The sequence below is a fragment of the Gossypium arboreum genome, chromosome 3, assembly GCF_025698485.1.
Source record: "Gossypium arboreum isolate Shixiya-1 chromosome 3, ASM2569848v2, whole genome shotgun sequence".
Lineage (NCBI taxonomy): Eukaryota > Viridiplantae > Streptophyta > Magnoliopsida > Malvales > Malvaceae > Gossypium > Gossypium arboreum.
The window spans coordinates 764,451-791,291 of NC_069072.1; the positions used below are offsets into that span (position 1 = coordinate 764,451).

Sequence of the window (26,841 nt, forward strand, 5' to 3'; positions counted from 1 at the left end):
GTGAAATCTGCCATAAAACAGAATCTGACAGCAGCAGTAATGTAAATTTGAAAATCACTAAAATGGTAGAAATGGAATTAAAACATGAGTAAGTTATGAAATTTAATCTTAATGAGTCTATTTTCATATGGATTGAACAAAACAGGTATATGAATTATATTTTATGAGATATTTGAATTTTTGTGAAACAGGGCCAGAGTGATTTCTGGATCCCCTATTCTGACTTTATAAATTCACCATAAATTGTACCAAAATAGTTAGGTGGTGTATTTTATATTCTTAGAATCCTTATTGAGTCTAGTTTTAGGAGAAATAAACGGCATAGTTATTGAAACTCTGTAAAGGGAGATATATGATTTGTAATACACAGAGGTCAGAGCAGTTGAACCCTGAAATAGGGGAGACTTTAACTAATAAACTGTACTAATTGGCCCGACCAAAAATCCTAGAAAAAAATTAGTAGATAGATATATGAGTCTAGTTTAAGGAAAAATTTACGGAATTGGATTTTGAGTTTCAGAACTCGAGATATGAATTTTTAAGTAACTGTGACGCAGTTGGACAGCTTGTCCGAATTTGTTTAAGTGCTCAAATAAGTTTACTAATGCCTCGTGCTTGACTCCGGCGACGGTCTCGGGCGTGGGGGTGTTACATACTACAGCAGTTTGGTATGAACGAACAGACAAAACCTGTAAGTACCCTGTTGGCTTCTCATTTCAAGCTTTCTACACAACTATCTTCTTCGACGAATACAGAACGAGAATACATGTTGCAAGTTTCGTATTCTAATGCAGTGGGTAGCTTGATGTATGCAATGGTGTGTACAAGACCCGACATTTCACAGGCAGTTAGTATAGTGAGCAGGTATATGCATAATCCTGGAAAAGGACATTGGCAAGCTGTGAAATGGATTCTACGGTATATTCAGAAGACCGTGGATGTTGGATTACTGTTCAAGTAGGATAATACACTTGGTAAAGGTGTTATTGGGTACGTTGATTCTGACTATGCCGGTGATTTGGACAAGCGAAGATCAACCACCGGTTATGTGTTTACACTTGCTGGAGGACCAATAAGTTGGAAGTCTACACTACGGTCTCTGATTCGTTGTCAACCACGAAGCCGAGTACATGGCGTAACGGAGAGGTCGTAAAGGAGGCTATTTGGTTACAAGGTATGACTAAAACCTTGGGATTGGTCCAGGAGCATATTAACGTGTATTGTGATAGTCAAAGTGCTATTCATTTAGCAAAGAATCAAGTTTATCATGCACGTACAAAGCATATTGACGTACGTTTCCACTTTGTGCGGGAAATTATTGATGAGGGGAAAATTTGTCTTCAGAAGATCAAGACTGCAGATAATCCCGCAGATATGATGACCAAGGTGGTAACAGTAACCAAGTTTGAACATTGTTTGAACTTGATTAATATCCTGCAAGTTTAACAGTTGAAGAATGCACTATCAAGTATTGTTGTCAAAGGCAGAAAGAATTGTGTGAAGATAAGATTATCCTAATCAAATCTTCAAGGTGGAGATTATTGGAACCCACCCATTGTTTGAAAAGTCAAAAAGGGTGGGCACCGAAAGTAGAAAGTAAGATTGGTTGGCAAGTTGGGTTAAAAGTTGGCATGGGATAATTGTAATTTTGGTCCCTAATTGTATAGGGACATTGCAAGTTAATCCTTGAACCTCAACTATAAATAGGCCTAACCATTTCTTACTTTCTACTTTCGGTGCCCACCCTTTTTGACTTTTCAAACAATGGGTGGATTCCAATAATTCCATATGGACAGAATACATGACTAAAACCTCTTGTAATTTGGGATAATGTGAGATTTCTTTTAAAATACTCCTTATTTCCAACCCAATTACCTTCTTCAAGTCTTTCTCAGTTCTAAATCAAACGAAAACAAAAGTAGCCTTAACAAGTCTCCTTCATTGATTCAAATAAGCCACGTACACATTGTAAGCACTCCTCAAAGCTTCATTTGTGGATGTGTTTACTCACATTGTTAATGAAAGCAATGAAGAAACTCTAATCATCAGACTTACATTCCATTCTCTTTTTCTCCACGTAAACCTTTATATGTTAAACGAAATGTAGTAATTTAAGATTTTTTTGGATATGTTAGCTTAATGTTATCATGTGCATGATGCCTATATGATCAACAAAAAAATGTACATATAAAAAAATTATATACTTCTTATTAGAGTTGTGTGACTTGAATCCCGTTTGATCCGGTCTGAAAAGTTCGAAGTACAACTCAATTGTTAAATAAATAAAATAGAGAGACAAAATTGAAAATTTGTGCGAGTGAAGGACAGAAGGCTGAACAAGTTGAATTTGTATAGGATTATACTTCTTCCATTATACGGACTGTTTAACTCTTAAAAACTGTATATGCAAACTTCTTGTATTGTTGTTTTCAACATTAATAAATTTCTCCTCCTTTGCGACGTATTCTTATTTTTCTTTCTTATTGCTTTGCGATCATTATTACTGTTATTTTCGACGTATATTACACTTTTGACACAATCAATCATGCATCTTAATGCATAATCACTCGCATGATGATAAATTGAAAATGGCAAACATTCATATAATTTATATATTAATGTACCTCTTTATCTAGTAACCAATAGGTATAAATCCATTGAAAAAAGCCATATGCTCAACTTTTATGCTTTGATCCTTTGCTTTACTAATAATTAATGTACTTATTACTCTTCTTCAAATGCCAATTCCCCACTGCTTTGCTTGATTCCCCTCTCATGCATTTTACCCAACAGGACCAAGAATTTTAATTGGAAACATCTTTTTGTCTTTGTTTCTCCAAGAATATATGAATAATTTTTTTCACTGTTAGGGTTTTCAGTGAAAGTTCTTTTCTTGGCATACAATATTCATGTCAACGTACTACACGTTCTTTGCCTCCTTTATATGTTTCAATATAAAGGAGCCAAGCATGATTTTTCCTTGTACAGTTTGCCTTTCAATCTATCTTCAATTCCATGAAATTTCTTTCCAATAATATTTACAGTCAAGATCTGGAAAACAGCGCAGTGATACATGCTATTTGCAAGTAAGTATAAATTATTATTATGATTAATAGTGAAATTTTGTTCATTTTAATTTCTCTCTTAGCATTGATTAATTTATCAATCTCCTCTCTTCAATATGTATTTAGTGATGAAAGGTGTATTTAGATTGATGATAGGATTTCGAACCATGTAGTTAAAATATGCTTCAAATTCTCATACTACTATTTGTATATTTGGAATTTAGTTTCTACATTTACTTTTTAGATTTCAAATTTTATATTCAACTGTTAAAATTCTTCATTAGATTTATTAATGTAAAATTTTAAAATAAAAATACTGACTTGGTAACCATGTAACAAAAAAAAAGTTGTAATGAATCTCAATTAAATAGAAGAATTACTACGGTGTTGATAATCAGACTTATAATTTTAAAATTTAAAAGTAGAATGATTAAATTCTCAAATATACAAAGAGTACAAGAATTTGAATTCCAAATATCTGAAAAGTAGGACTTATAGCATATTGTAACCAATAATCCATTACCCTTAAAATTTGATATTAACTCAACATATTTGGTCATCTTTTGGTTAATCAATTAACCATTGGTGATAAAAAAATAAACCCAATAAATTGAGTAATTATTTTATAATTTTTATAATTGAATGACTAAAAAAAAACTTACTAATAAATTATCTATATTTAAAATCTTACTCAAGCTATATATATACAAATAGTAGAAGATATATAATTCCTAAATTTTACATAAAAATGATTATATTTGAATAACTATCCATAGTATTAACACAATGCATGATAATCACCTCTAGCTATAAGTATTGGGCATAAGTTTCTCAATTAGGATATCGATTATCTTCTCGATGATTATCCATAAAGTTTGTTAAGATATTTCTTTTGGCATTATGGTACATTTAATTTTCAACGTTTATATCTTTTGTCAATCTGATATTTATTATTATTTTTAGATAAATTTAGACATTAAAGTTTTAAAAATAATCAAATAGTTTTTAAATTATTTGGTGGCCATTCACACTTCACATACATTTTGTACTAGTACGACTCTATTTATCTTATATATCAAGTCAACAAATAATTTAGCGTTATAAAAATACTCAAAATTTAATACATAAAGTACACATTGATTATCGTACGAGCTGTAATGTCTAAAATTTTAACATTTTAGTCTGTATTCCTGTAAAAAATGACAATTCAATTCTTTTCGAAATGTTGTATAAGTGTTTTTTTCCTTCTTATTTTACCTAATTATTCAACCTCATATAGATTCAAACCCTGTTATGTGAACCTTTTGTAACAATGAAAAAGAAATAATAATGGATGGTTTTGAATTTTCAGTTGCCGTCTCTCTACTTTATGTAGAGATAAAGGGCACAGTGTTGAGGAGGGTATTCTCACAAATAGTGAATAACTTTTGGAACGAATGGGAGCTTCGATTGATGGTTCTCCTCAGTCTTGTTCTCCAGTTTTTCCTCATTCATTTCGGGAAGAGGCGAAAGAAATATACCGGAGCTCGGGTTCCGTTGATTGCAATCTGTGCCTGGATAATATATCTTTCTGCAGATTGGATGGCAACCCTTGTGCTTAGTACCCTTCTTCGAGGCAGTGTTGGATTGGAAAAAGGACTCGTTGTCTTCTGGACCCCTTTTCTTCTATGGCATCTCGGCGGTCCTTACAATATCACCGCTTACTCTTTGGAAGATAATGAGCTTTGGTTGCGCCACTTTCTTGGGATGTTCTTCCAGATCGGAGAGGCGATTTATATCTCCGTCCGGTTTCAATCGGACACCGAACTAAACGCTATGGCTGTCCCGTTGTTTATTGCTGGAGTTCTCAAGTATTTCGAAAGGATATGGGCTCTTAGATGTGCGAGTCCGAAACAGCTCATGAAGTCCTTTTATGTACCCCTGAGATCGAAAAATCCGAGTGATAGCAGCAGTGATGGGGACGAAAAGGAAAAAATGATCCGAACAGGACTTTACGATCTTTCGAGAAGTAAAAGGTTTATAGAAGATCCGACCATTACTGAGGAAGTAAGGTTTCTTCGGCTAGTGCATTCATCTTTCGAAGTTCTCAAGCCTCTCTTCACCGATCTGCCGTTCCAGATTTCGAAGGAGCTTCACGGTGAATTGGTGTACCTCAACCGTTGTACCAAGAATGCAGCAGAGGCCTTCAATTTCGTTAAGATCGAACTCGAATTCCTTTACGATTTGCTCTTCACCAAGAACCCCCTACATCATCAACACCATATTTGCAACCTAGCGCTTCGCTTAATATGCTTTTACTCTGCTTTTTCTGTGCTGATAGCTTTCTCGGCTCTTTATTACAAGTTCCAGGATCACACGGTTGACTTTGTCGTCACCTACGTGCTGCTGTTCAGCGCAGTTTTCCTTGAGAGCTCTTCGTTCCATATGTACATTCGGTCCAAGTGGACGCTGATGTGGCATGCAAATAAAAAAAACAAACTCAAGAGCCTGTACCTTTGGTTCGCGGAGAAAAAGTTACGTTCGATTAAATCGAAGGAGGGATTACGGAGAATGGCACAACATGATCTTTTGGGGTATTACTTGAAGGCCAAGACAAGCCAAATTACTCGGGCGTTGAAGTCCATCGATTTCATTAACCTTTTGCAGAGGTTTTGGTATTCAGAGTGGAAGGACGTGGATAACGAGTTGAAAAAATTCATCTTTGAACACCTCAAAAACATGCGTACCGAGCTTAGTAACAAACAGTTTAATCCAAAGCATCTCGAGAAGATGTTGGGGGAGAAAGGTGATGCCATCCTCGAGAGGAAAGGTTTGGATCCGATTGTGAACGAGGACTGGAAAATGGAATCCACGGATTTCACCCGTCGGATCTTTATTTGGCACATCGCTACCTCGATCGTTTACTACGACGATCTCTTGAAGCATCGAAAGTGCAGCTGCGGTTCGATATGCAAGATCGGCAAATCCTTGTCCGATTACATGATGTACCTCATTTTGGTCCGTCCTACAATGCTGCCGAAGGGGTTCAGTGATAGGGTAAACGATGACACTTACAACCAAACTCAAAGGATACCTCTTCAACCGAAATCGAAACAGACCGCAATGATGGAATTCATCGAAACACTATGGTTACCGTCCCCGGACGTTATGATTACTCAATTACCAGAACTCGAATTTGGAGCGTTATGGGAAGGAGTGGAGTTTGCCAAGAAAATACAAGCCTTAATACCAGAGAGGTGGGATCATGAAGAGAAATGGAAAATGATAAGTGATGTATGGATGGAGATGATGGTTTATGGTGCAAGTCGATGCACATGGGAGCAACATGCACAACAATTGAGGCATGGTGGCGAGCTGCTCACTCATGTTGCTCTCATTATGGCACATCTTGGTTTAAGTACTCAAGTCCATAAGCAAGAAAAATCGACTGATGATACTAACCATATATAAACTTTTTTTTTTTTTTTTTGCATTCTAAGGTATTTCTTTTTTTCCCCAAAAAATTTAAATAAGATGTTTGCAAATATGTATAGATTAGTTTTTATTTTTATTTTTTGTAGTAATTTATTTCTATTTGTAGTAATTAAAAATATTGCATGTGAAATGATTTTGTATAATTTATTTATTTTTATTTTAATATTATTTCTAATAAAATTTAGATTATATCACTATATATAATTTGATATACTGATAATTAAAATATGACATAAAAATGTAATTTTTTTTGGATGAATGATGAAATTCATTAATCTAATAATGCAATCAAACTGTTACAAAAGAACAAAAAACATTACATAGCAACTTTAAGCTATACAATTAAATTAACTAATGATACCCAAAAAGCATAAAGTGAAGCATTGACAATATCAGTTCTATTGATTAGATCTACCTCCTAAACTAGCCCCCACAATAAATCAAGAAAGATGCACCAAAATGCCTCTTGTTTCTCTGTCTCCATATCACATACAAATATGCACCCCAAACAAGCTTGAATATAGCAATAAGTAAGGATTTTCCTTTTAAGTTTCAAAATCGCCCAAGCTAAATCCTGCCTTCAGGTTCCTGCAGCCCTATGAATGGAGTAAAGGCACAAAACTGATTGCCACACATTCCTTGAGGAACCGCTCTCGGAAAAATTATGATCACCTCTCTCTGTAGCATCCATACAAAGAAAGCAACAAGTATCAACCGAAATCCCAAAAGCAACCAAAAACAAGCAAACGATCCTGGATATGTAATAAAAATGCAATTTTATATAATCAATCCAAACATAAAATTTTATGAAGAGAGTTAATCAATTTTATTTAATTTCATATAATTTTAAAAGAAAAATTATGAGTTAAAAGTAAAATCTTTAATTATGATATATCAGTAATATAACACTAAAAGAAAATATATTTTTCTTTAATAGAATTATTTAATAAGTAATAAAACTTGAAGATTAATTCATATGGTTAATAAATTAATATACTTGCATGCATAATTATTATTATTATTATTATATATATATCAAATTTTAATCCTTGAATTTATAATATTTTATTTTTTAAATAGAGATAAAATCACTTCAATTTGAAGTGATTCAAAAATTATAAATTATAATAAGTTTTTATTAAATATTTTCAATCTTTTTGCTAAGAAATATTTTCAAAATTAAATATATATTTAATATTTTTATTTTTTGTTGATTATGTTTTTAAAAAATTATTATATCCTTCTAATTTATATATAAAATGTACTGCATGATGCACATATGATATGTATATTCCTTTTATCAAATGCTCAACTTTTATGGACTAGATAATTTATGTAGTTATTACTTTTCTTCAAATGCCAATTCCATGGTGCTTTGCTTGATTCCATCTATTGCATTTTTGCAGCACAGAGAATTTCTGAAACCCCTTTCCCAGGCCAAATTAGGACCATACTTCAGCTTGAAGAGCAGAATATACCACTGCCTGTAGTAACCTTTTATCCAATTGCTATGCCGATCACGGATGACTCCACCAGCAAAGGCCCTTTGTTCAACTCCTTTGACAGCACCCATCGAATGCCCATCATGGCTCTTCCTAGGAATAAGTCTTGTCCAAATAACTCAAACAAAGCGACAGTTTCTAATAATATGGATGATAGTCTCATTGTAGTGTCCACAACGTAAGCAAGTAGGATTGAAGTCCAAACCTCTTCGACACCTCTCACTATTAGTGAGAAGTCTACCTATCAAAAACCGGCCACAAGTGTTTGATTCTTTGCGGGCATTTAAGCTTCCAAATTTTCTGCCATAAATCATTAGATGGTGACCAACTATCTTTCACAATTGCTTTATAAGCTTCAGTCATAGAGAATTTATCCATACAAATATCCCTCCCTGCAACCTTATTAGGAGGTCTAATAGCCGTAACTTTTAAGATGGTAGAATGGTCTAATTGATGATCTGCAAATAATTCCCATATCCAACAACCATCCTCACTGGCCATATCTCTTACTTGAGTATCTTTCGGAATCTCGCGCAAAGGGCCAACATCTGGGACCCAAACATCTCCCAAAAACGAGTGTCTTTACCATCACCAATAGACCAGCAAACATTTTGTAAAAGGAAGCTCCAAACATGAGTTAGAGATTTCCAAACAAAAGAAGTCGAGCTCCTCTTGATAGTGTCCTGTACTCATAGAGCATCAAATTTAGTCGATAAATTAAAACCAATTTTAAGAAGGAAGGACTTATTATGTTTTTCAAGTTTTCGTATCCCAATGCCTCCATTAGCAAGCGGTTGGCAGCAAGAAGATCAAATGACAAGCCTCGTTTTTCTCTTATTAATGCTAGAACCCCAAATAAATCCCCTAACAATCTTCTCAATTTCATTGCAAACCTCCGAGGGAATTCTGACAGTTTGCATAAAATAGTTAAGGATCGCTAAGAGGATCGATTTAGCAAGAGTCACTTTTCCTGCCATCGAAAGTAAGCTCGTATTTCAACCGCAAACTAAAAAGTGCTTGTAGTAATCTTTTCTGGAATAAAAAATATATATTATACATCTTCATAGAAACTAAAGGATAAAAAACACTTATATATTCTTTTACTAAATCTTATAAAATATTATTCAAACTATATTTAAGAACTTGAAATGTTAATTTTATTTCTTTGTTTATTTATTTATTTACAGAAACCAGGGATCAGAGTTTAGCCCCAATAAAAATGCTTTGTTCTTGGTCTTGTTCATCACCAATTCCCATCATCACAAGGAGAGCAACCTTCTTGTGCAATGTCAGTGATTTGAACCCCAGAATCATAAGTAACCCCAATTTTCCAATCAGCTGGAAGCACATTTTTGGCCCAAACCCACTTCCCATCGTACCCAGATGTCACCACAAATCGGAATTGTAAGGCACCATTTGGGACCCTACTGGCATCCCAAACTGCCCCATAGTTCCTAGTCATGAAACTCCAGTTTGATGATCCAACTTGAGCTACATCAATGGCTACTATTTCTGTCTGGCCACCTTGGTATAGCAGTTTAATAGCCAAGTAATATGGTTTATGGCTTGACTCTTCAACTCTAATTGCCAAGTTCTGGTTTTTGTATTCACAAGGTATCCTGTTAATTTCACATCACCAAAATCAATAGCAAGTTCAACATGCATGGAAAAGGAATAGGGTAAACTAACACAGATAGTAATCCAATTATGAAAAGTTACAAAATGATTATTAAACTATTCAATATTATGTTAGATTTTTTGGTGTTTCTATTTTTTTTTATACTTTCAATCAAATTTAGCTGATAAATTTATTTTTTTTTAACTTTTTTAGGTGAAAGGTTCACAAACAAAAGTAGAAATGCAAAAAAAAAAAGACTAAATTGCATAATGTGTATGGATTAGATTTTTTAGAATCAAGACTAAATTGACTCAATATATAAATGTTAAGAATTAAAGTTGTTACCGATTTTAAAAGCTGCCATAATTAGCCAATGAGTGACCAAAAAAGACAAAATTAAATAGTTGAGTTATTATTATGTAACATTGCATAATTGGGTGACCAAATAATAAGTTTACTAATAATTAGGTGACCATTTCATAACATTGCATAATTAAGTGACCGAAAAAGAAATTTATTAATACTTGGGTGCTAATAGTGTAGTTTACCCAAAGGATTATAATGAAGATATTGGACCGTTTGCCATTAGTGTGCCCCATTATATGTTAAGTTGGGTCAAGCAGGGCCTGACCTTTTTCATTATTTTATTTTTGAATCAAGCTCACCTTTTATATTCCACGTCCACAATCCCAAGTTTCAAAACGTCTTGACCCTTGCCCTTGTTAGCCATGGCCATGAAAGCTCTGCTAGTAAGGACAAAGTCTGTTTGGTTATTGTGATTAAGATCAGTTAGTGTCACCTTTGTTCCTTTACTGCTACACAGTTTTGAATCCTTACACCTTATCTGCCAATGTTAAAAACTCAAACCTCAATTTTCCATTATAAGAATTAAAAAGAAAACAATAATAAATGTGTACAAAACCTGAAAGCAAGCGCCACAACCAGCTCCTTGTTTGTAAAGCGAAGAAACACCAGCTGCAAGGTGGCCACCGCTAATGGTTAATGCTAAGGAACCATATCCACAAGCTCCAGCTACAAATATCAAAGCCATAAAACAAATGTTACCCACAATTTTTTTCGCAAAAATATGATCTGGGTCTTTGTCAAATTCCATTTTCATGTAAGAAAAAAAGTCTGGGTATTAATCAAGGAGAAGGAACTTGGCAGCAAGTTACATGATGCAGCGGCGTCGGAGAAATAAGAAGCCTTGGATTGGTGCACGCATCGATCACAAGCATTAGCTGAAGACAAGACAAGGAACAATAACATGCAAAGAAATTGAGGCTGAGCCATTTTTTTTGTTGAATTGAGAAATGTAAGTGACAAGTAAAGAAAGATAGGGTTGACGAGTTTTATTTATAGTGTGGTGGACTACAGGTAAGCATTTCCGGATAACCATGGATTGATTTTCTATACTTTAAAGAAAACCCTTTTTTCGGATTTGAATACAAGGAAAAGGACTTGTATTTGCTCAAACGCGGAAACTAAAAAAGGATGAAAACAATAATGAATTTTGTCACCGACTCTTTGTCTATGTCTAAACAGCTGTGCCTTGTAGCTGTAAGAAGTATGAACTTGAAGATTTGTGTAGTTTTAAATGGGACATAACTTTGTTGAGTTTTCAGACAGTGGGATTGATGGATATGTAAGTGAAAGTTTTGGTAAATTGCTTTTTTAAATTAATTTATGTAAATTAAATTAAAGAGTAAATTAATTTTTTCATTTGTATTGTATATTTTATGTTGATGTAAAAGAATTAATTTTTAACAATAAAATAAAATAGATGAATATTTTAATCAAATAATTCATTTATTCTTTAACTTAATATATATGTATTAATTTACTCATTTTATTGAATAAATTAGACAAAATATAATTAGATACTCTTATCAAATTTTGACCATTTTTTTATTTTGATGAGATAAAATCAATCAATCAATTTTTCTCAGCTTAGTGCCCCAAAATTCTCCCTTCTTCTTCCCTGTTTTTCAAAGCTATAAAATTCAAGGACCATTGTTCCACTATAGAAATAATGAAGTGTATTCACTGCCTGCTGACTTTTAGTCATCCAATATGTTAACAAAACGTATGCCTGTGGCATCATAACGTGGATCAATGGATTCTGACGTGGACTTACCATCATGCTTTATCCAGCTACCTGAAACTTGATGCTTTTATCCCTTTGTACCATTCAATGTTTCACTTAAATTATGTAACAATGAAAATGGGATTTGACCACAGCAGCCGGTAGTTTATTGCTACATGCGTCATAAAATAAAAACCATTGGGTGTGGGTAAGTTGGCTGGTGCTTTGGGGTCCCTTTTGGTGGAACTCAGCTGACCAAGCAAGATAATATGGCTACTTAATCATAAGATCATTGAAAACCATCAATGGCTATTGTCTTCTCCTTCTTTCATTTTTCTTCATTTTGCTTTTTTTTTTTTATGACATGATTATTACCATCCAAAACATGGTGAAAATATCATGAAAGCACCTGTAGTAAGAGTTAGATTGCATTTTTATCTTTACAAAAAATGAGTAAATTAATCCATATATGTTAAATTAAAGCGTAAACTGATCTTTCTATTAAAATTTCATCCATTTTTACTGATAAAAATTGATTCATATAAGTCAAAATGAGGTACATGTGGCCATATCAGTTTTAAACAGTAAAATTAGATAAAAATTTTAACAAAAATGACCAGTTTATTTTTTAAAGTTACTTATAGGGGTTAATTTATCTTTTTTTAAGTAGATGGGACAAAATGTAATTTGACCCTAGTAAAAGACCTCCATGATACTTTTACCTCCAAAACATGTAGATACCAATATCAATACAAAACAAATTTACAAGTACACATTGCAAGACATAGTGCTTGATGATAGTGCAAAGACAGCTACACGTAGAAAACTATATGATTGTGGGTGCCTATATACATACAGTATTCAATTGTAACTTCGCTTGAAAAATTTGTATTAGGCAGAGCCTACCTTAACCAGAAAAAGAATGCAGAAATAAAGCATGAAAGTGGAATGCCAAAGATAGTATAAAAACAAAAATAGGGCTGACAGCCTATTAACATCAATGATTGTGCAATTTATCAGTTACCCTAGCATTAGCTAAACTATTCAAGTAATTTAATAGAGGAAACCAATATTCTCCTATGAAACACTTAATTTTGGCTATGGTATTCATCTTTAAAAAGAATGTAAAATTACCTGTACAGTCTTTTCCTTCCAGTCCATTGATCATATACAAGGGCATTCTCATTGGCCTCTGAAATATTTAAGCACTTATCGACACAGAATCCTAGCATTTGATCTTTTTGAAGGTAATTTGACCATGTAAAAAGTTAGTATTTCAGCTTGTTTTTTGGGATAGAATTGAGATGATATCTTCCCGTGCCTTTTCAAGGGCACTCGGAAGATTCTCTGGTTTCCTCCCACCAGCTTGAGCAAAATTTGGTCTGCCACCACCTCCTCCACCACACAGTTTAGCTATGGGGCCTATAAACTTCCCCGCCTGTATACCAAGATCAACCACGGCTGGTGTGAAGGCAGCAACTAAACTAACTTTCCCTTCATCTGGACAGGAGCCTAAGATTACAGCTGCAGGATCTTGCAGTGTATCGATTAAATTCTCGGCAGCAGCTTTTAGTGAATCAGCATCCACATCATCCAATGACTCAACTAGCACCCTGGAGTTAAATGTTCAGAAGCCAAAGAACAAAAGTCAGAAATGAGTTCCATTAAATAGCAAAATTTGATATCTTTGAGACAATATTACACATTACCTTATCTTTTGTGAAGTTCCTACTTCAAATGCCTTGTTTGAAATCATTAGTGCTTTATATTCAGCTGCTTTTGTACGCAAATTAGCAACTTCAGTTCTTGACATTCGTAACTCCTCTAAGAGTTTTTCTACCCTGGTAGTCACTTCTTCAGCTTTCACCTGCAAAGATGAAGTTAAATAACATTAAAATCAGAGGTTCAGCCGAGTCAGGCATTTTCCAAAACAGAGAAGCTCTACATGATACGAGAGAAGATCAGAATAGCCAAGCTATACCCAAGCTTCTTGTTGTTGTTTCAAGATCAGATCAGTTTTTTGCATGGGCTTTAATCTTTTACGATGAAGTACATTGGGAGAAGGTTTCAAGTTAAAAGCACAAAAAGAGAACTCACCTTGAGCATGGAGCATAGATTCTTCATTTGTGATTCCCTGACATTGATATATTCAATAAATGCTTCACCAGCAACAGCTTCTATACGCCTGACTCCAGATGCAATCCCTTGCTCGGAGATTATTTTGAAGACCCGTATTTCAGAAGTATTGCTGACATGGGTCCCACCACAAAGTTCCATGGAAACACCAGGAACTTCCACAACTCTTACCTGCAATGCATTATAAAATTAGAAAGAACTATTTATATAAGCAAGTACAGACACAGAGCACGTAAACATTCAAGTTCTAGCTCAGACATCATAGTGAGAAAGAGAATGCTAGGATATAGTAGCAAGCAATTGTCTAAAGAATGAACCGAAAATGATTCAAAGTTTAATTTGTTTTGCTAGTTTAACAAAAAGTACAATGAACCCAAACACAAGACAAGCTAAACAAAGCATGGATAATGTCAGTTGGTATAATGAAGAACAAATACATACCTGCTCGCCATATTTTTCTCCAAACATTGCGATGGCACCAGCTTCTTTCGCATCGTTAAGGGGCATTACTTTTGTTTTAAGAGATGTTGAAGCCTCAATCCAACCATTGATCAGTTGCTCAATGTCTTCAAGCTGAGCGTCAGTAAGGGCATGACCATAGTTGAAATCAAACCTGAGACGATCAAAAGCCACTAAGGAACCAGCTTGTGATATTTCCTGGCTAATTAATTTCTTAAGTGCGGCTTGTAACAAATGAGTAGCCGTATGATGGACCTGAAGGAAGAAGAACGAACAACATCTTAAGATAGTTTATGTTAGATGAAACGACCAATTCAATTAACACAAAAATAAAGCCACAATTAAGCATTAAGCTAGTACCTTTGCCCGCTGTCTCAGTTTTGCATCCACGGCAGCTTCCACTTCTCTGCCAACTTCCAGAACCCCCTCTTTGATAGTCCCTTTATGAATAAATAAGTCACCTAAGGATTTTTGAACATCCTTGATCTCGACAACAGCTGTTTGTTGCTTTTCACCTCCAGTAACATATAGAAAACCATGATCTCCAATTTGACCACCGGATTCAGCATAAAATGGTGTTTTGTTCAACAAAACCTCTATATCATTTCCTTCAGAAACCTGTATCACAGGACTCCCATTCACCATTAGGCTTTCTACTACTGCTTGAGTAGAAAGGGTATCATATCCTACAAATTCAGTTTTGTTTATATTATTCATAAGATTAGTACCATCTTCAACTGCAAGTTTAACAACATTGTGTGCAACTCGAGACAGGCGCCTTTGTTTTTCCATCTCTATATCAAAACCATTCATATCTACAGTAACGCCTTGTTCTTCAGCAATTTCTGTGGTTAACTCCACTGGAAATCCAAAAGTGTCATACAAAAGAAATGCATCTTTTCCAGACAAGCAAGGCACAGTCCCACTTTTCTCGGCATTTGATGATGCATCCACTAACATTTTTTCAAGTAAAGTTTCTCCTCTCTCTAGAGTTTGCACAAAATTAAGCTCTTCCTTCTTCAGTTCCTCAAGAATACGGGGCGCTTTAATCTTGACATCCGGATCAATATGGGTGCTTAATTCTATTACTTTTTCTGCAATTATAGGTAAAACTGCTCCTTCAAGATTATCTCTTCTTTCTCCCTTTATACCGAGGGACCTGCCAGCTCGAACAACCCTTCTAATAAGCCGTCGAACCACATAACCTCTACCAATATTTGACGGCAAAACACCATCCGATATGAGATACACTATTGCCCTTAGATGATCTCCTACAACCTAAAAGCAATAGAAAATTTCGAACACTAAGGCTATGAAACAAATTAAGAAACTTTATTTGCCAAAATATCTTAAATCTAACAAAAATTATTGCAAGAAAACTGAAACTTTTACCTTTAATTTCAATTTTGTTTGCTCATCTGCCAAAGGATATGAGATATTAGCCAGTGCTGATGCCTTTTCTATAATGGGGTAAATCAAATCAGTCTCATAGTTGTTTGGAACCTGCAAAAAAGGGGAAAAAATATCATCTTTAATTTCAAAGCATATAACCTTGCAAATGAGGGACACCTTCAGTAAAATATAATTTTAGTTTGACATGAAAAAAAAGTCATAAATACCTTTTGAAGAATACGGGCCATACGCTCCAAGCCAAGACCAGTATCTATGTTCTTTTGCTTTAAGGGCTCAAGTGTTCCATCATCTTTTTTATTGTATTCCATGAATACAAGATTGTAGAACTCTATAAATCTTGTATCATCCCCGAGATCCTGCATATTACTCACCCAGGTTAAGCGAAAAAGAAAACTGGAATGAGAAACCTATGAGTAACCTGACCAATGCCCGGACAGAACCTGAATAACCCCCTACCCAACTGAAAGACATAAAAGAATTGTTTGAAGCGAGTAAGTACCAACCACATCAGCAGTTCCCCTCTCTGGATGAAAATCATAATAAATCTCAGAACATGGACCGCAGGGACCAGTAGCACCACTCATCCAAAAGTTGTCGTCTGCACCCATTCTTTTTATATGGTCAACAGGAACACCCACCTGATGAGAACTTGTATCATCAAAATCATTTAACATAACATGAAAAATATTGTCTAAATCATTCAAAAATAAAAATGTAGCTTCTCGAACACTAGGCACGATGGAAAAGACACACTAACCTATCAAGGGAACTTATATAGAGAGAAAGCACATCTAAAAGCAGAACATTCATGAAAGCAAAACTCTAACAAGTGCTAAAGTGCATCTTGGATTACCTCCTTGTGCCATATTTCAAAAGCTTCGTCATCATCCTCATACACACTTATCCATAATCTTTCAGGTGCCAACTGAAATCTGTAAGCACAAACAACTTTCATTTTCATATGGAAGAAAATGAATGTGTGACAAGGAACCACCATGCTAGAGAAAAATAATACTAAAATTTGGCATTCAGAAAACAAAACTAAATTCATGCTTACTCCTTGGTGGAAAGCTCCCATGACCATTGAATTGCTTCCTTCTTAAAGTAATCACCAAAGGAGAAATTGCCTAGCATTTCAAAAAATGTATGATGCCTTGCTGTTCTGCCAACATTCTCCACATCGTTTGTGCGTATACACCTTTGTGCAGTAGTAGCACGAGGTACTTGTCTAGGAATCTAAATATAAAGAGCTAGTTACATCACATCAAAGTCTAACAATCAAAATAATGTCAACTTACTTTTAACACACTAATTTAAGTGCTATCTTACCATTTAGCAAGCTTATAATTGACAATGATGTCATGATGCTTTTCTAAAGATGATCAATTAGCTACAAACATATAATTAAAGCTTTTCACAATAAGTGAAGAACCATTTAAAAAAATTTTAAAATAATAGTTCCATATACCATGTAACTAATAATACATAAAAGCAGCGTAATCTTAACAATTACTAGGAAAAGGAAAAGATAATTCTCATGATTTTCAATGCTTGAGTAAAGGTGCAGTCAGTAGATTCATTAAGAATCTCATATATTACCTTCCCAAGGAATATTGGCTTGAAAGGAAGCATTCCTGCAATTGTTAGTAGGACTGTTGGGTCATCTGGCACAAGAGAAGCACTAGGAAGAATCTTGTGACCACGAGAAGCATAAAAATCAAGAAATCGCTGGCGAATAGAGTCCCCACTGACAAGAGAATACTTTGATTGATCCTCCACCAATTCCTCAGCTACGCGCTGTACCGATGCTGAAAATTCACATGGTAACTACTATATCCACTGAAAAAGAAAGCTAAAGCATGACTGAAAGAATAGATAATTAAGTATAGTAACCTGATCTAATTCTCGACTGATTGCCCCGAACTCCTCTCAAAGAATTATTTTTACACACCACTATGCCAGGAGAGAAAAGGGCCAACGTTCTTGTAAGAAAGCCTGCATTTACTTGAACACAGTTACACAAATATCTAGGAATTAATGCATAATCCTAAAAGATATATAATGCATCACTTAGGAAAAAAAAAATCAATGGAAGAATAAAATTACATATGCAAAAGTAGATTCCAAGAAACCAAACACATAAAGTTGAAAGAGCTCAAAATGCTAAAATTCTAGAAGAAAAAAGAGAAAAATCTCAGTAATGCATATATAATGAACCATTCTTTTCCCATTTTGAAAGAGTCCATCTCCCTGCTTAAACTGAAATCCCCATCCGAATAAGAAAATGTAAAGTTAAGTTAAACTAAATAGCAGAAAATTTCACCATTCAAATAAGTAAACTCGGTATATAAAAACCCAATTACATCTAAATTTCACTAATTTGCATTAAAAAAATAAGTAAGTTTGGCATTATTTTTTCCCAATTATGAACTGAATGCAAAAGATAAATTACAAGTCAAGGAGAGAAGGCAAGAAATTAACTATTTTGCTCACTTGGGTTCTGTCTAATGAAGTAAAATATAGTTCAAAGAGTGTACTTTATCAATGAAATTGCTTGTGTAACGAAGAACAGTGAAAAGAACAAGAAAAAAGAAGGAAACTTTTACCAGATGAAGTGGCAAAACTGTAATTGGAAAGGGGCGAAGAAGGCGGTTTTGGAAATAACATGGTGGATGCAGGAAAAGGAACGAGAGATTGGCGTCCATGAATTAGGCGTGGAGAGTGAGGCAGTTTCAGGGCTGCCATAGCTCCTCCCTCTGTTTTTGAGATAATATCCCCTGTTTTCGGTTTTGTTTTCTGGAAGTGGCGTTTAAATACGTTGCACTAAACATGTTAGTTGGAAAGATAAGCTTTTTTCAGACAGCCACATATTTTTTATTTCTTATTTATTTCGTAATGTAAGGTCAAGTTTTACCGGAACCGGAATGAAAAACCTGGTTGGATCAGAAATTAATTAGTATATTTGTAATGATTCAGTTTTTAGTGAGGTTAGGAAATAGGTTTTGAAATCTCGTTTTATAAGTATAATTCCTAAAAATTAAATAGAAATATTTACAAAGCTATTATGGAGATATATTAAAATTTGGTTAAATAATTTAGTCGAAAATATAATTAATTAATGTTTAGAGATTAAATTATAAAAATTTAATCGTGGAGACTTAAATAACAATTATGTAAAATCAATTTTAAATAGGTAATAGTGGATGATGATGATGCATGACATTATATTTATATTTAGTTAATTGATGATTAAAATTTAATTAATTAAGTTTAAGTTAATTAATTAAGTTTGATTATAATTAAATTATACTATATAAACCAAAACTAAGTGGAGAGAAGTGATCATCTTCTTCAACTGTCTACCATTGTAGCCAAAGAGAAGAAAGCTTTGAAACCTAGTTTTCCATTTGGTCTCCTTAGTCATTTTTTTATTTTATGAAAATTAAATCATGGGAGCTTGATTTAGTTAGCCCATGTAATAATTTGTTAAATTGGTGAAATTTTGATAAGTTTTCATTGTTGAGAATTGGATGAATTAGGTGTAAAATTAATAAAAGTTAAGCTTAGATTATAAAAAAGACTAAACTGTAAAGTTTAACAAGCTTGATTGCTAATTTTGTTACATTATGGATCAAATTGAATAAAATACAAACATGTTATGAAATTGTGGTAGGAATAAAAAGTATAAGGTCCCTAATGAATAAATGTGAAATCGAATTTTAGTTTGAAACTCTATATTGAAAGTTATAATTGCCTCGGGTTTAGGAGCTAAATTGAATAACTTACAAAATATGCTTGATCTAGTATTTGATTGTGAATTAGATGAAAATTAATAGTGTTTTATGTTTTGTGACTGTACGTAGACATGGAACCTTAGAGAGAAAAGCGAAAGTTATTGATGAGTAACTCGAAATCTTGATTTGTACTTTTATAATTTGAGATAGAAATATTTGTTTGCATGTGCATGTTTATTGAATGAATGATAATTAAGGTGAGTATATGGTGATAGTATAAATTGCTTTAAATAAGATTGACATGGGATATTTATATGAAGGACTAAAATAAATAAAATGGAAAATGGCATGAATTGCTTGAATTATGATATGTGAAATGGAAATTTGGATAGAAATATGTTGTTTAATATGAAATACATGTATATAAACAATGAATTAGATTGTGTTTATGGATATGATTGAGAAATGGTTTATGTATCGAATTGTAAATTGGAATTGAACATTAGTACCCTACTAACTAGTCAAGCTGAGTCAGATATAGTTAGCATATCATAAGATTGAATTGTGTACGAGCCTATGTGCTTATGCGTCAGGATGCACCTCGTGTGCTAGGATACCCTTTGTGTGCCAAAATGTGCTTCGTGCATCAGTATAAGCTTTGTGTGCCAATATGCACTTTATGTGTCAATTTTCCCTACTCCGGTTTATCCGATGATGCACTTCGGTGCTAGCTGATGTGTTGGTTAGACAATTTGTGTATCCATCTAAGTCCAAGTTAGAGTCAAGTTAATGGGGTTATAAATTGTAAATTGATATGTGATACCGAAAATGAAATTGGTAATACTATGGAATTGATTTCATTTATGTATATGGACTATGAATTGAGAAAAAACATGTAATGTATTATGCATAATAGTTGACAACAAGCCTTGGGGACCGAAATGTAAGTGAATGAGTCAATAGACTCCAAAAAGGGTTTCAAATGTTATGTTAAATGGTCTATTGATGAAACATGACTATGGGAATGAATGTCAAAATGTTAAGGTTATAAATGTTTGAATTATGAATTGGTATTGATAGCTAAAAAGCTTTAAGATAAGTTTTGGTATATGTAATTGGGTTGATCATTCTAATGCGTTGAAAGTTGAATTGGTTTGACACTTGATACATTTATCCTTTCATGTGGAAATGGTCATGTAATTGTGTTACAATTGGGAATATGTATTGGTAGACATTTGGATTATGTCCATCATATTAAATTGCTATTGTTAACTTATTGATAAGTGATGAAAATAACATATTTTAATCTTGTTCTTAATATGTTTTTCGATGATTATTTATGCAAATTGGTGAATTTTATGCTCTTAATCCTTTGAATTCATGTTTGTATACTTAGGTGAGTATTTGGGAGCAAAAGGAGTGAAAAACGAGCGAATGACAAAAAGAGCAGATTTCAAGAGCCACACGGGCTGGACATATGGCCATGTGACTTATGCTATGTTATCTTCAATAATGAAAGTACCACTGGGCTTTATCGCTTAGTGTACAAGTTATTTGTTTCGTGCGTAGGTATAGGTAATATTTGAAGCCCTGGGAAGTAAAGTCAACATTCGAACTATCATTTTCAACTCAACTAAGTTTATATAACTCTTTCCATTTTTATTAAGTGGCATGTACCTAGAAATACCTTGTTTAAGGCTACAAATGGTCAATTTTTGTAAATGGATTGTGAATATATGAAAATGGTTTTAACTATGCATAGAAATGAATGGTTTGACAGTTGTATATTGATCATGTTTATTGATGTTGAATGGGTGATTGAAGCCTTAAGGCCAAACATTGTTGTTCCATGCTAAGTTGATATCAATGGAAAACAGAGACTTAGTGGTTTGCCTATGATGTTGCGACTTCACACCCTAAATGTTGTGACATCAGGTTATCACATCACGATGTCAACTCTATTTTATTTTGAAAACTTTACAAATTGGTACTCGGGCTGGAAGCTTGACTATTGTCTCTATACTCGCAACACCAAGCCTTGGAAGTCGAGATCCACCTGAGAAGTTTTGAAAATTTTGTAGTTTAGCCCTTATTCAACGTCGGGATGGTATTGAGCTTTCGTAAACTCGTATTTGACCCAGAAATGATTATTTATTATGTTTGATGCATGTAATGAATTGGAATATAGTTTATTGTAGTTGTTTCGGCAACGAGTGTGACATCCTGTAGCTCGGACCAGGCGGTCGGGTCGAGTATGATGTGTTTAATATTAGTTTAAATAAAATTGTTGAATTAGTATCTAAGCGAACTATTACAATAGAAAATGGAAACCAAGAAAAAAAAATCGATATCGACTTTCATAAAAAAAAAAATTTAAATTTTTTATGAATTTTTAATTATTTATTTAATTATTATTAGATCAACGGTTGAATTGGGAATTAATGGTTTGACTAATTCGACCACCGATTTGGTTATTAAACATTGAATTTTACCAAGGGCGAATTCAAAATTTTTTAAGGGGCAGAACTGAATAATAAAAATTTGAGAGATCAAAACATTGTTTTATAATGTATTCATTTATTATTTCATCATTTTTGAAGGGATTAAACATGTTTTTTTTTTTCATTTTGGGAGGCCAAAGTGAAATTTTATCATAAATTAATTTTTATTTTAATCATCTTATAAAGGACTTAAATAGCAATTTCTCATTTGAAGGTGGCCAAGGCCCCTGCCTACCCTTCAAATTTGCTCTTAAATTTTACTATTAGTTTATGTGCTATTCTTGTCATGTGTAATCGAAGAATCTAATCTCCGTATTTTATTTTGGACGTTTTTTTTATATATACTTTTTGAATTTTGAAATTTCAATTTGAACTTATATGACAGTCATTGAATCCATAAAGTTAAATTATGATATTTTCGACAAACTTATTATCATATGTGTAATCTCATATCAACTTGCTATTTTCATAAAATAGTCATAAAAAATCAGATATTTTAGTTAATGAATTTAATAGCTATTAGATTGGGATTTCAAATTTTGAAAAAAATTATAGAGGCTAAAATTGATCAAATTGGATAGCAAAAACTAAATTCACAATTTATGTATAGTACGAGACTTATAGCAAAACTTGACATATCAAATCTAGGTGTTACTATTTGGATAAATACTAAAATTCCAAATTTTGAAAAATCCAGGGATTAAAATTGACCAAATTAGAGTATCTAAACTAAATCTACAACTTATACATAGTTTAAGGACTAATAATAGAATTTGACCTGTTTATATTCTACTATAATGTGAATCATGATAGTCGGTACCGTACCGATATTGGTCGTATTGGCCGGTACGTATCGTACCAATCCTAAGTTGGTACCAAGTAATGTATGTTCCATTTTGGTCAAAATTCTAGTACATTTCAACCATTTCGGTGTGTGTCGGCCCGTTCTGGTCAATACTAGCTTGTAACCATGCGTACAAATATATTTATATGGTACAGAATTTTGATAGTTTAAACTAATTTTTAAATTCTTTTTTATCTTAACCATTTTCATTTTTGTATAATTATATTTAAAATTAAATGTTATTAAATTAAATTATTGAACCTAATTAATAGTTTTATAACTTAAATATATAAATAAATATATTTATATGGATGTAATTGAGATATATTTACATGTATATATAATATATATAATATATTTTTATAAAAATAATATATAATTGATTAAAAAACTAAAAAATAGATTATAAATATATATATGAAAAATATTTAAAAGCATCGATAAACCTGAAACGGTACATTGAAACATGTTGGTACCGGTATGTGAATATTATTCAGGTCTCTCTTTTTTTAAAGGGTAAACTGTAATGACACATAGTCATGGGTATCAAAACGTGTACTTTCGGGTCTCCATTTTCGTAAAAAAAATATTTACGAAGTTAGTTATGTAGTTAATTAGGTTTTGATTAGTTGAATTTGCTAAAATTTAGTGTAATTAGGTATAAGGACTAGATTGCATATAGGGTGAAAGTTTAATTATAGACTAGAGAAAAAGTGAATGGACTAAATAAGAATTAAACCTTAAATTAACAAGTGTTTGGTATTGATAATGACACGTGTAATATTAATAAACCTTAAATAAAGGAAAAGAAAAAAGAATAGAAAAGAACAGAGAATAGAACGAAACAAGGGGGAAAAGAAAGAAAAAGAGAAAGAAAGAAGGAGAAAATTTAAGGTTTTAAGGTTCAAAGTTCAATTAGTAAGTCAATTTAATTCATTTTCTTATAATTTCTATATTTTTGAAATCTTATTATTAAATACTACTCAACCTATGTTGAAATTTTAGAAATTTTAAATTTTAGATGTTGTCCATGTTGAATAATTTGATTATTAGGGATTTAATTGATAGATTTTAAGTTAAAACGAAAAAGGGATTGAATTGTAAAATAAATTATAAGTTTTGAGTGTTAGGGACTAAATTATGAAAAATTTAAAATTTAGGAATTTAAGTGAAATTAGAGAGTTAAATCTAGTTTAAAGTGGAAATTGAATGAAAATATAACATTAATTGTGAAGAAATAAAGTTAATCTCGATTTAGGGACTAAATTAAAATTTAGGAAAATGATGAGTAAAAATTTAAATATTCAATGTGAGACATATGAATTGTGAACTAAATTGTGAAAAGCTATTTGAGATAGTAAATGATGAGAATTGAATGTGTTAAGATTGATCTATCTTTGAATTGAATTATGGAATGATTATGGTTATTGTATGATTTAATGTATATGTTATATTATTATTAATTTACTATTAAGTATTCGGATTATAGAAATACCACTGAGTTTATACTCAGCGTACGGTTTATTTTCGTGCGCAGGTTAGGTATTTGACTTGATCACCGACTCAGCATCCATCAACTATCCCGAACTCAAAACGTGATGATGTATGTTTCTTTTTTGTGTCGGCATGTACCTAGGATGTCTTATGCTTGTCATTTTGGGAAGTGGATGTAAATGATGATATAAGATGATATTGGTTACTTATATATATATGAATATGTGTGTTATTTTAAAGCTATAATATGGTATGCTTAAGTTAGTGTATAAATGATCTTAATATAGGTTAATTTGAATTGAAATTGGTATGAATTTAGAATTAGCTTGAATGGTGTTTTAATGGTTTGTTTTGATAATATATGTGAAGTAACTATGAGAGTACTTTGGTTAGGTTATTAGGATAATTGTTTTGACATGTTTTTAAAGTAATTGATCGTGTTTTATAATGATTAAACGATTGATTTTTGAGTTGCTTGGTGTTCAAGGTTGCAGAGAAAGGTAAATTTGATATTATAAAAGTTCATTGTGAGTCCACACGGTCAGACACACAAGCGTGTGACTGGACTGTGTGAGACACACGGCTAACACATGGGCGTGTGATTTGGCCGTGTGTCCCCTGCAACTTAAAATTTTCAAAACAAAATGCCCAAGTATATTCACACGGGCAGAGACCCAGGCGTGTGTCTCAGCCGTGTGAGACACATGGCCTAGCACACGGGCATGTGCCCTGGCTGTGTGAAACCTGCACCTAATTTTTGAAAAATAAATTGACCACAAGGCCTAGCACACGGGCGTGTGGCTGGCTGTGTGAACTAAGTCAGAGAGTTACACGAGATCGGGCACGGCCTGAGGCACGGGTGTGTTCTTTAGCGACACAGGCGTGTGTTCCTTACACCTAGAAAAAATTTTGAAATTTTGTGAAAAATTCTCTGAATTCCCGATTAAGTCCCGATTTGTTTCCAACATATATTTTGGATTTCGCAGGCTCATAAAAGGGACAATATGATTAAATTATGATGTGTATACTAAATGATTATGTAATGTTCATATTTGATCTGAAAAGTTCAGTAATAGTCCGTAATCCTGTTCCGACTCATATAAGGGATGTTATATAAACTACATTGGGAGTCGCCCATCTATTAGTAAATTTCTTTTTTGGTTACCAAATTATTTGATTTTTTTTTTGTCACCAAGTGTTAAATTAGTAAGGTGAAGATAACTTAACAACTTTTAAAATTAGTATAATAGCAACTTTAACCATTATCATTTATACATTGTGCCAATTTAGTTTTGATTCCAAAAAAATTAACTCTCAACAATTACACATTGTGTAATTTGGACTCTTTTTTTTTTTTACAATTTTACTTTTATTTTGATAAGCAACAGAGTTTGTTGTTTCTTGCTATGAGGGGGGAGCTGATTCAATCAAAATTGCTTTGGATATCTTCTTTGAATTTGGTTGGATAGGTAAAGTGAGACTTATGTTGAATCCAATTCAATTTCCATTGTCTCTAGGGGTTCTTCATAAAAACCTAAGGCCATGGTTTATGTGCTCTATTTTTAAGGCAATCGATAAGTGTTTAGATGAGATTGGTTGTGTTCAGTAGGCAAATGTGTGGAGAGTTAAAAAATATATCGCAAATGCTCTTGTAAAAGTTACGATGCATAATTCTACTACAATAAAATAAGCCTAAGACGTACTTTTGGGCCGACACTTTCCTAAGTGTCGGGATAGACTTGCCAACATACGGTTTGACCAACTCTTTGATAAGAGTCGGGATATGCATGCCTAAGGCAACCCTTAAATAAAGGTTGTCTTTGCCCAAAACACTCTCCTAAGTATTGGGATAGACTTGCCGACATATACTTTGGTCAACTCATTATACAAGGGATCCCTTAGTTTTCAAAGCATGGTGGTGATGAAGCTTAGTTCAATTAATCTTTTGTTTTAATTTTATTTTGCGATAGCGAATTTTGGTAGGTTTTAGGTATTATGTTTCTTATTATATGGTTGGTTTGTTTATCTTTTGTCATTTCTCTTAATTAAACTTGTTTTTCTTGAGAAAGAAAACACCCAAAACAAATTAAACAAAAAGGTAAGGTAAACAAATTTGTTACTATAACAAAAAAGCAATCTCAAACTTTTCTTTGTTTAAATTTAATGATAACCATTAATTTGTTAAACACTTTGTCAAAACTACTACGTTATAACCTATCCACAACAATCTAGGAAGGCATCGTAATCTCTTTCTATGTAAAGAACTTTAATTCTAGAAGGTCTCACTTGCTATAAAACCTATTGCCATGCATAATGAAATTCATCACACAACAAAAACAAATACAAATAGAAAGAAAGAGAAGGGAAGGGAAGGAAAGTTTCATTCCTTAAAAAAGTTTTTTCCTTTCTTATTTTTTTGGGAATCATATATTTTTCTATCATATAATTCTCTCCATTAGCATCCCGAAGTAGAAATATCATATTCATTAAAACAACAAAGAGAAAAATAACAAAT

The 26,841-nt window shown here is 33.0% G+C and overlaps 3 protein-coding genes across 4 annotated transcripts; 1 reads left to right on the forward strand and 2 right to left on the reverse strand.

Moving 5' to 3' along the window:
• The first annotated feature begins 2,969 nt into the window (after nt 1-2,969).
• On the forward strand, nt 2,970-6,716 carry LOC108474955 (uncharacterized). The gene is made up of 2 exons (XM_017776982.2): nt 2,970-3,086; nt 4,417-6,716. The coding sequence occupies exons 1-2, from the start codon at nt 3,074-3,076 to the stop codon at nt 6,513-6,515; spliced, it is 2,112 nt and encodes a 703-aa protein (XP_017632471.1). The 5' UTR covers nt 2,970-3,073; the 3' UTR covers nt 6,516-6,716.
• A 2,459-nt stretch (nt 6,717-9,175) lies between these two features.
• LOC108475464 (expansin-like A2) lies at nt 9,176-11,033 on the reverse strand. The gene is made up of 4 exons (XM_017777430.2): nt 10,835-11,033; nt 10,582-10,691; nt 10,325-10,503; nt 9,176-9,660 (listed from the first exon to the last, which is right to left on the reverse strand). The coding sequence occupies exons 1-4, from the start codon at nt 10,950-10,952 to the stop codon at nt 9,285-9,287; spliced, it is 783 nt and encodes a 260-aa protein (XP_017632919.1). The 5' UTR covers nt 10,953-11,033; the 3' UTR covers nt 9,176-9,284.
• A 1,784-nt stretch (nt 11,034-12,817) lies between these two features.
• Nucleotides 12,818-18,647, reverse strand: LOC108476339 (alanine--tRNA ligase, chloroplastic/mitochondrial). Of its 2 annotated transcripts, none has more exons than XM_017778524.2 (13): nt 18,360-18,647; nt 17,647-17,748; nt 17,353-17,561; nt 16,811-16,989; nt 16,607-16,685; nt 16,257-16,391; nt 15,960-16,109; nt 15,733-15,843; nt 14,701-15,618; nt 14,323-14,595; nt 13,843-14,052; nt 13,455-13,612; nt 12,818-13,358 (listed from the first exon to the last, which is right to left on the reverse strand). In XM_017778524.2, exons 1-13 carry the CDS (start codon nt 18,496-18,498, stop codon nt 13,022-13,024), a joined length of 3,000 nt encoding a protein of 999 aa, XP_017634013.2. In that variant the 5' UTR covers nt 18,499-18,647; the 3' UTR covers nt 12,818-13,021. The 2 variants fall into 2 exon arrangements, with proteins under 2 accessions (XP_017634013.2, XP_052881309.1); XM_053025349.1 differs by having other exon boundaries at nt 17,353-17,550; nt 18,360-18,394.
• Nucleotides 18,648-26,841: the final 8,194 nt, after the last annotated feature.

Bases quoted from the DNA above. Each gene is read 5' to 3' on its own strand.
- LOC108475464 (XM_017777430.2), bottom strand. From the start codon at position 10,952: ATGGCTCAGCCTCAATTTCTTTGCATGTTATTGTTCCTTGTCTTGTCT. The intron at 10,692-10,834 runs GTAACTTGCTGC...TGATATTTGTAG, and splicing joins CTCCGACGCCGCTGCATCAT to CTGGAGCTTGTGGATATGGT. The intron at 10,504-10,581 runs GTTTTGTACACA...TAACATTGGCAG, and splicing joins GTTGTGGCGCTTGCTTTCAG to ATAAGGTGTAAGGATTCAAA.
- LOC108476339 (XM_017778524.2), bottom strand. From the start codon at position 18,498: ATGGCAGCCCTGAAACTGCCTCACTCTCCACGCCTAATTCATGGACGC. The intron at 17,562-17,646 runs GTTACTATACTT...GTGAATTTTCAG, and splicing joins TCAGTCGAGAATTAGATCAG to CATCGGTACAGCGCGTAGCT. The intron at 16,392-16,606 runs GTAATCCAAGAT...AGTTCTCATCAG, and splicing joins TTGAAATATGGCACAAGGAG to GTGGGTGTTCCTGTTGACCA.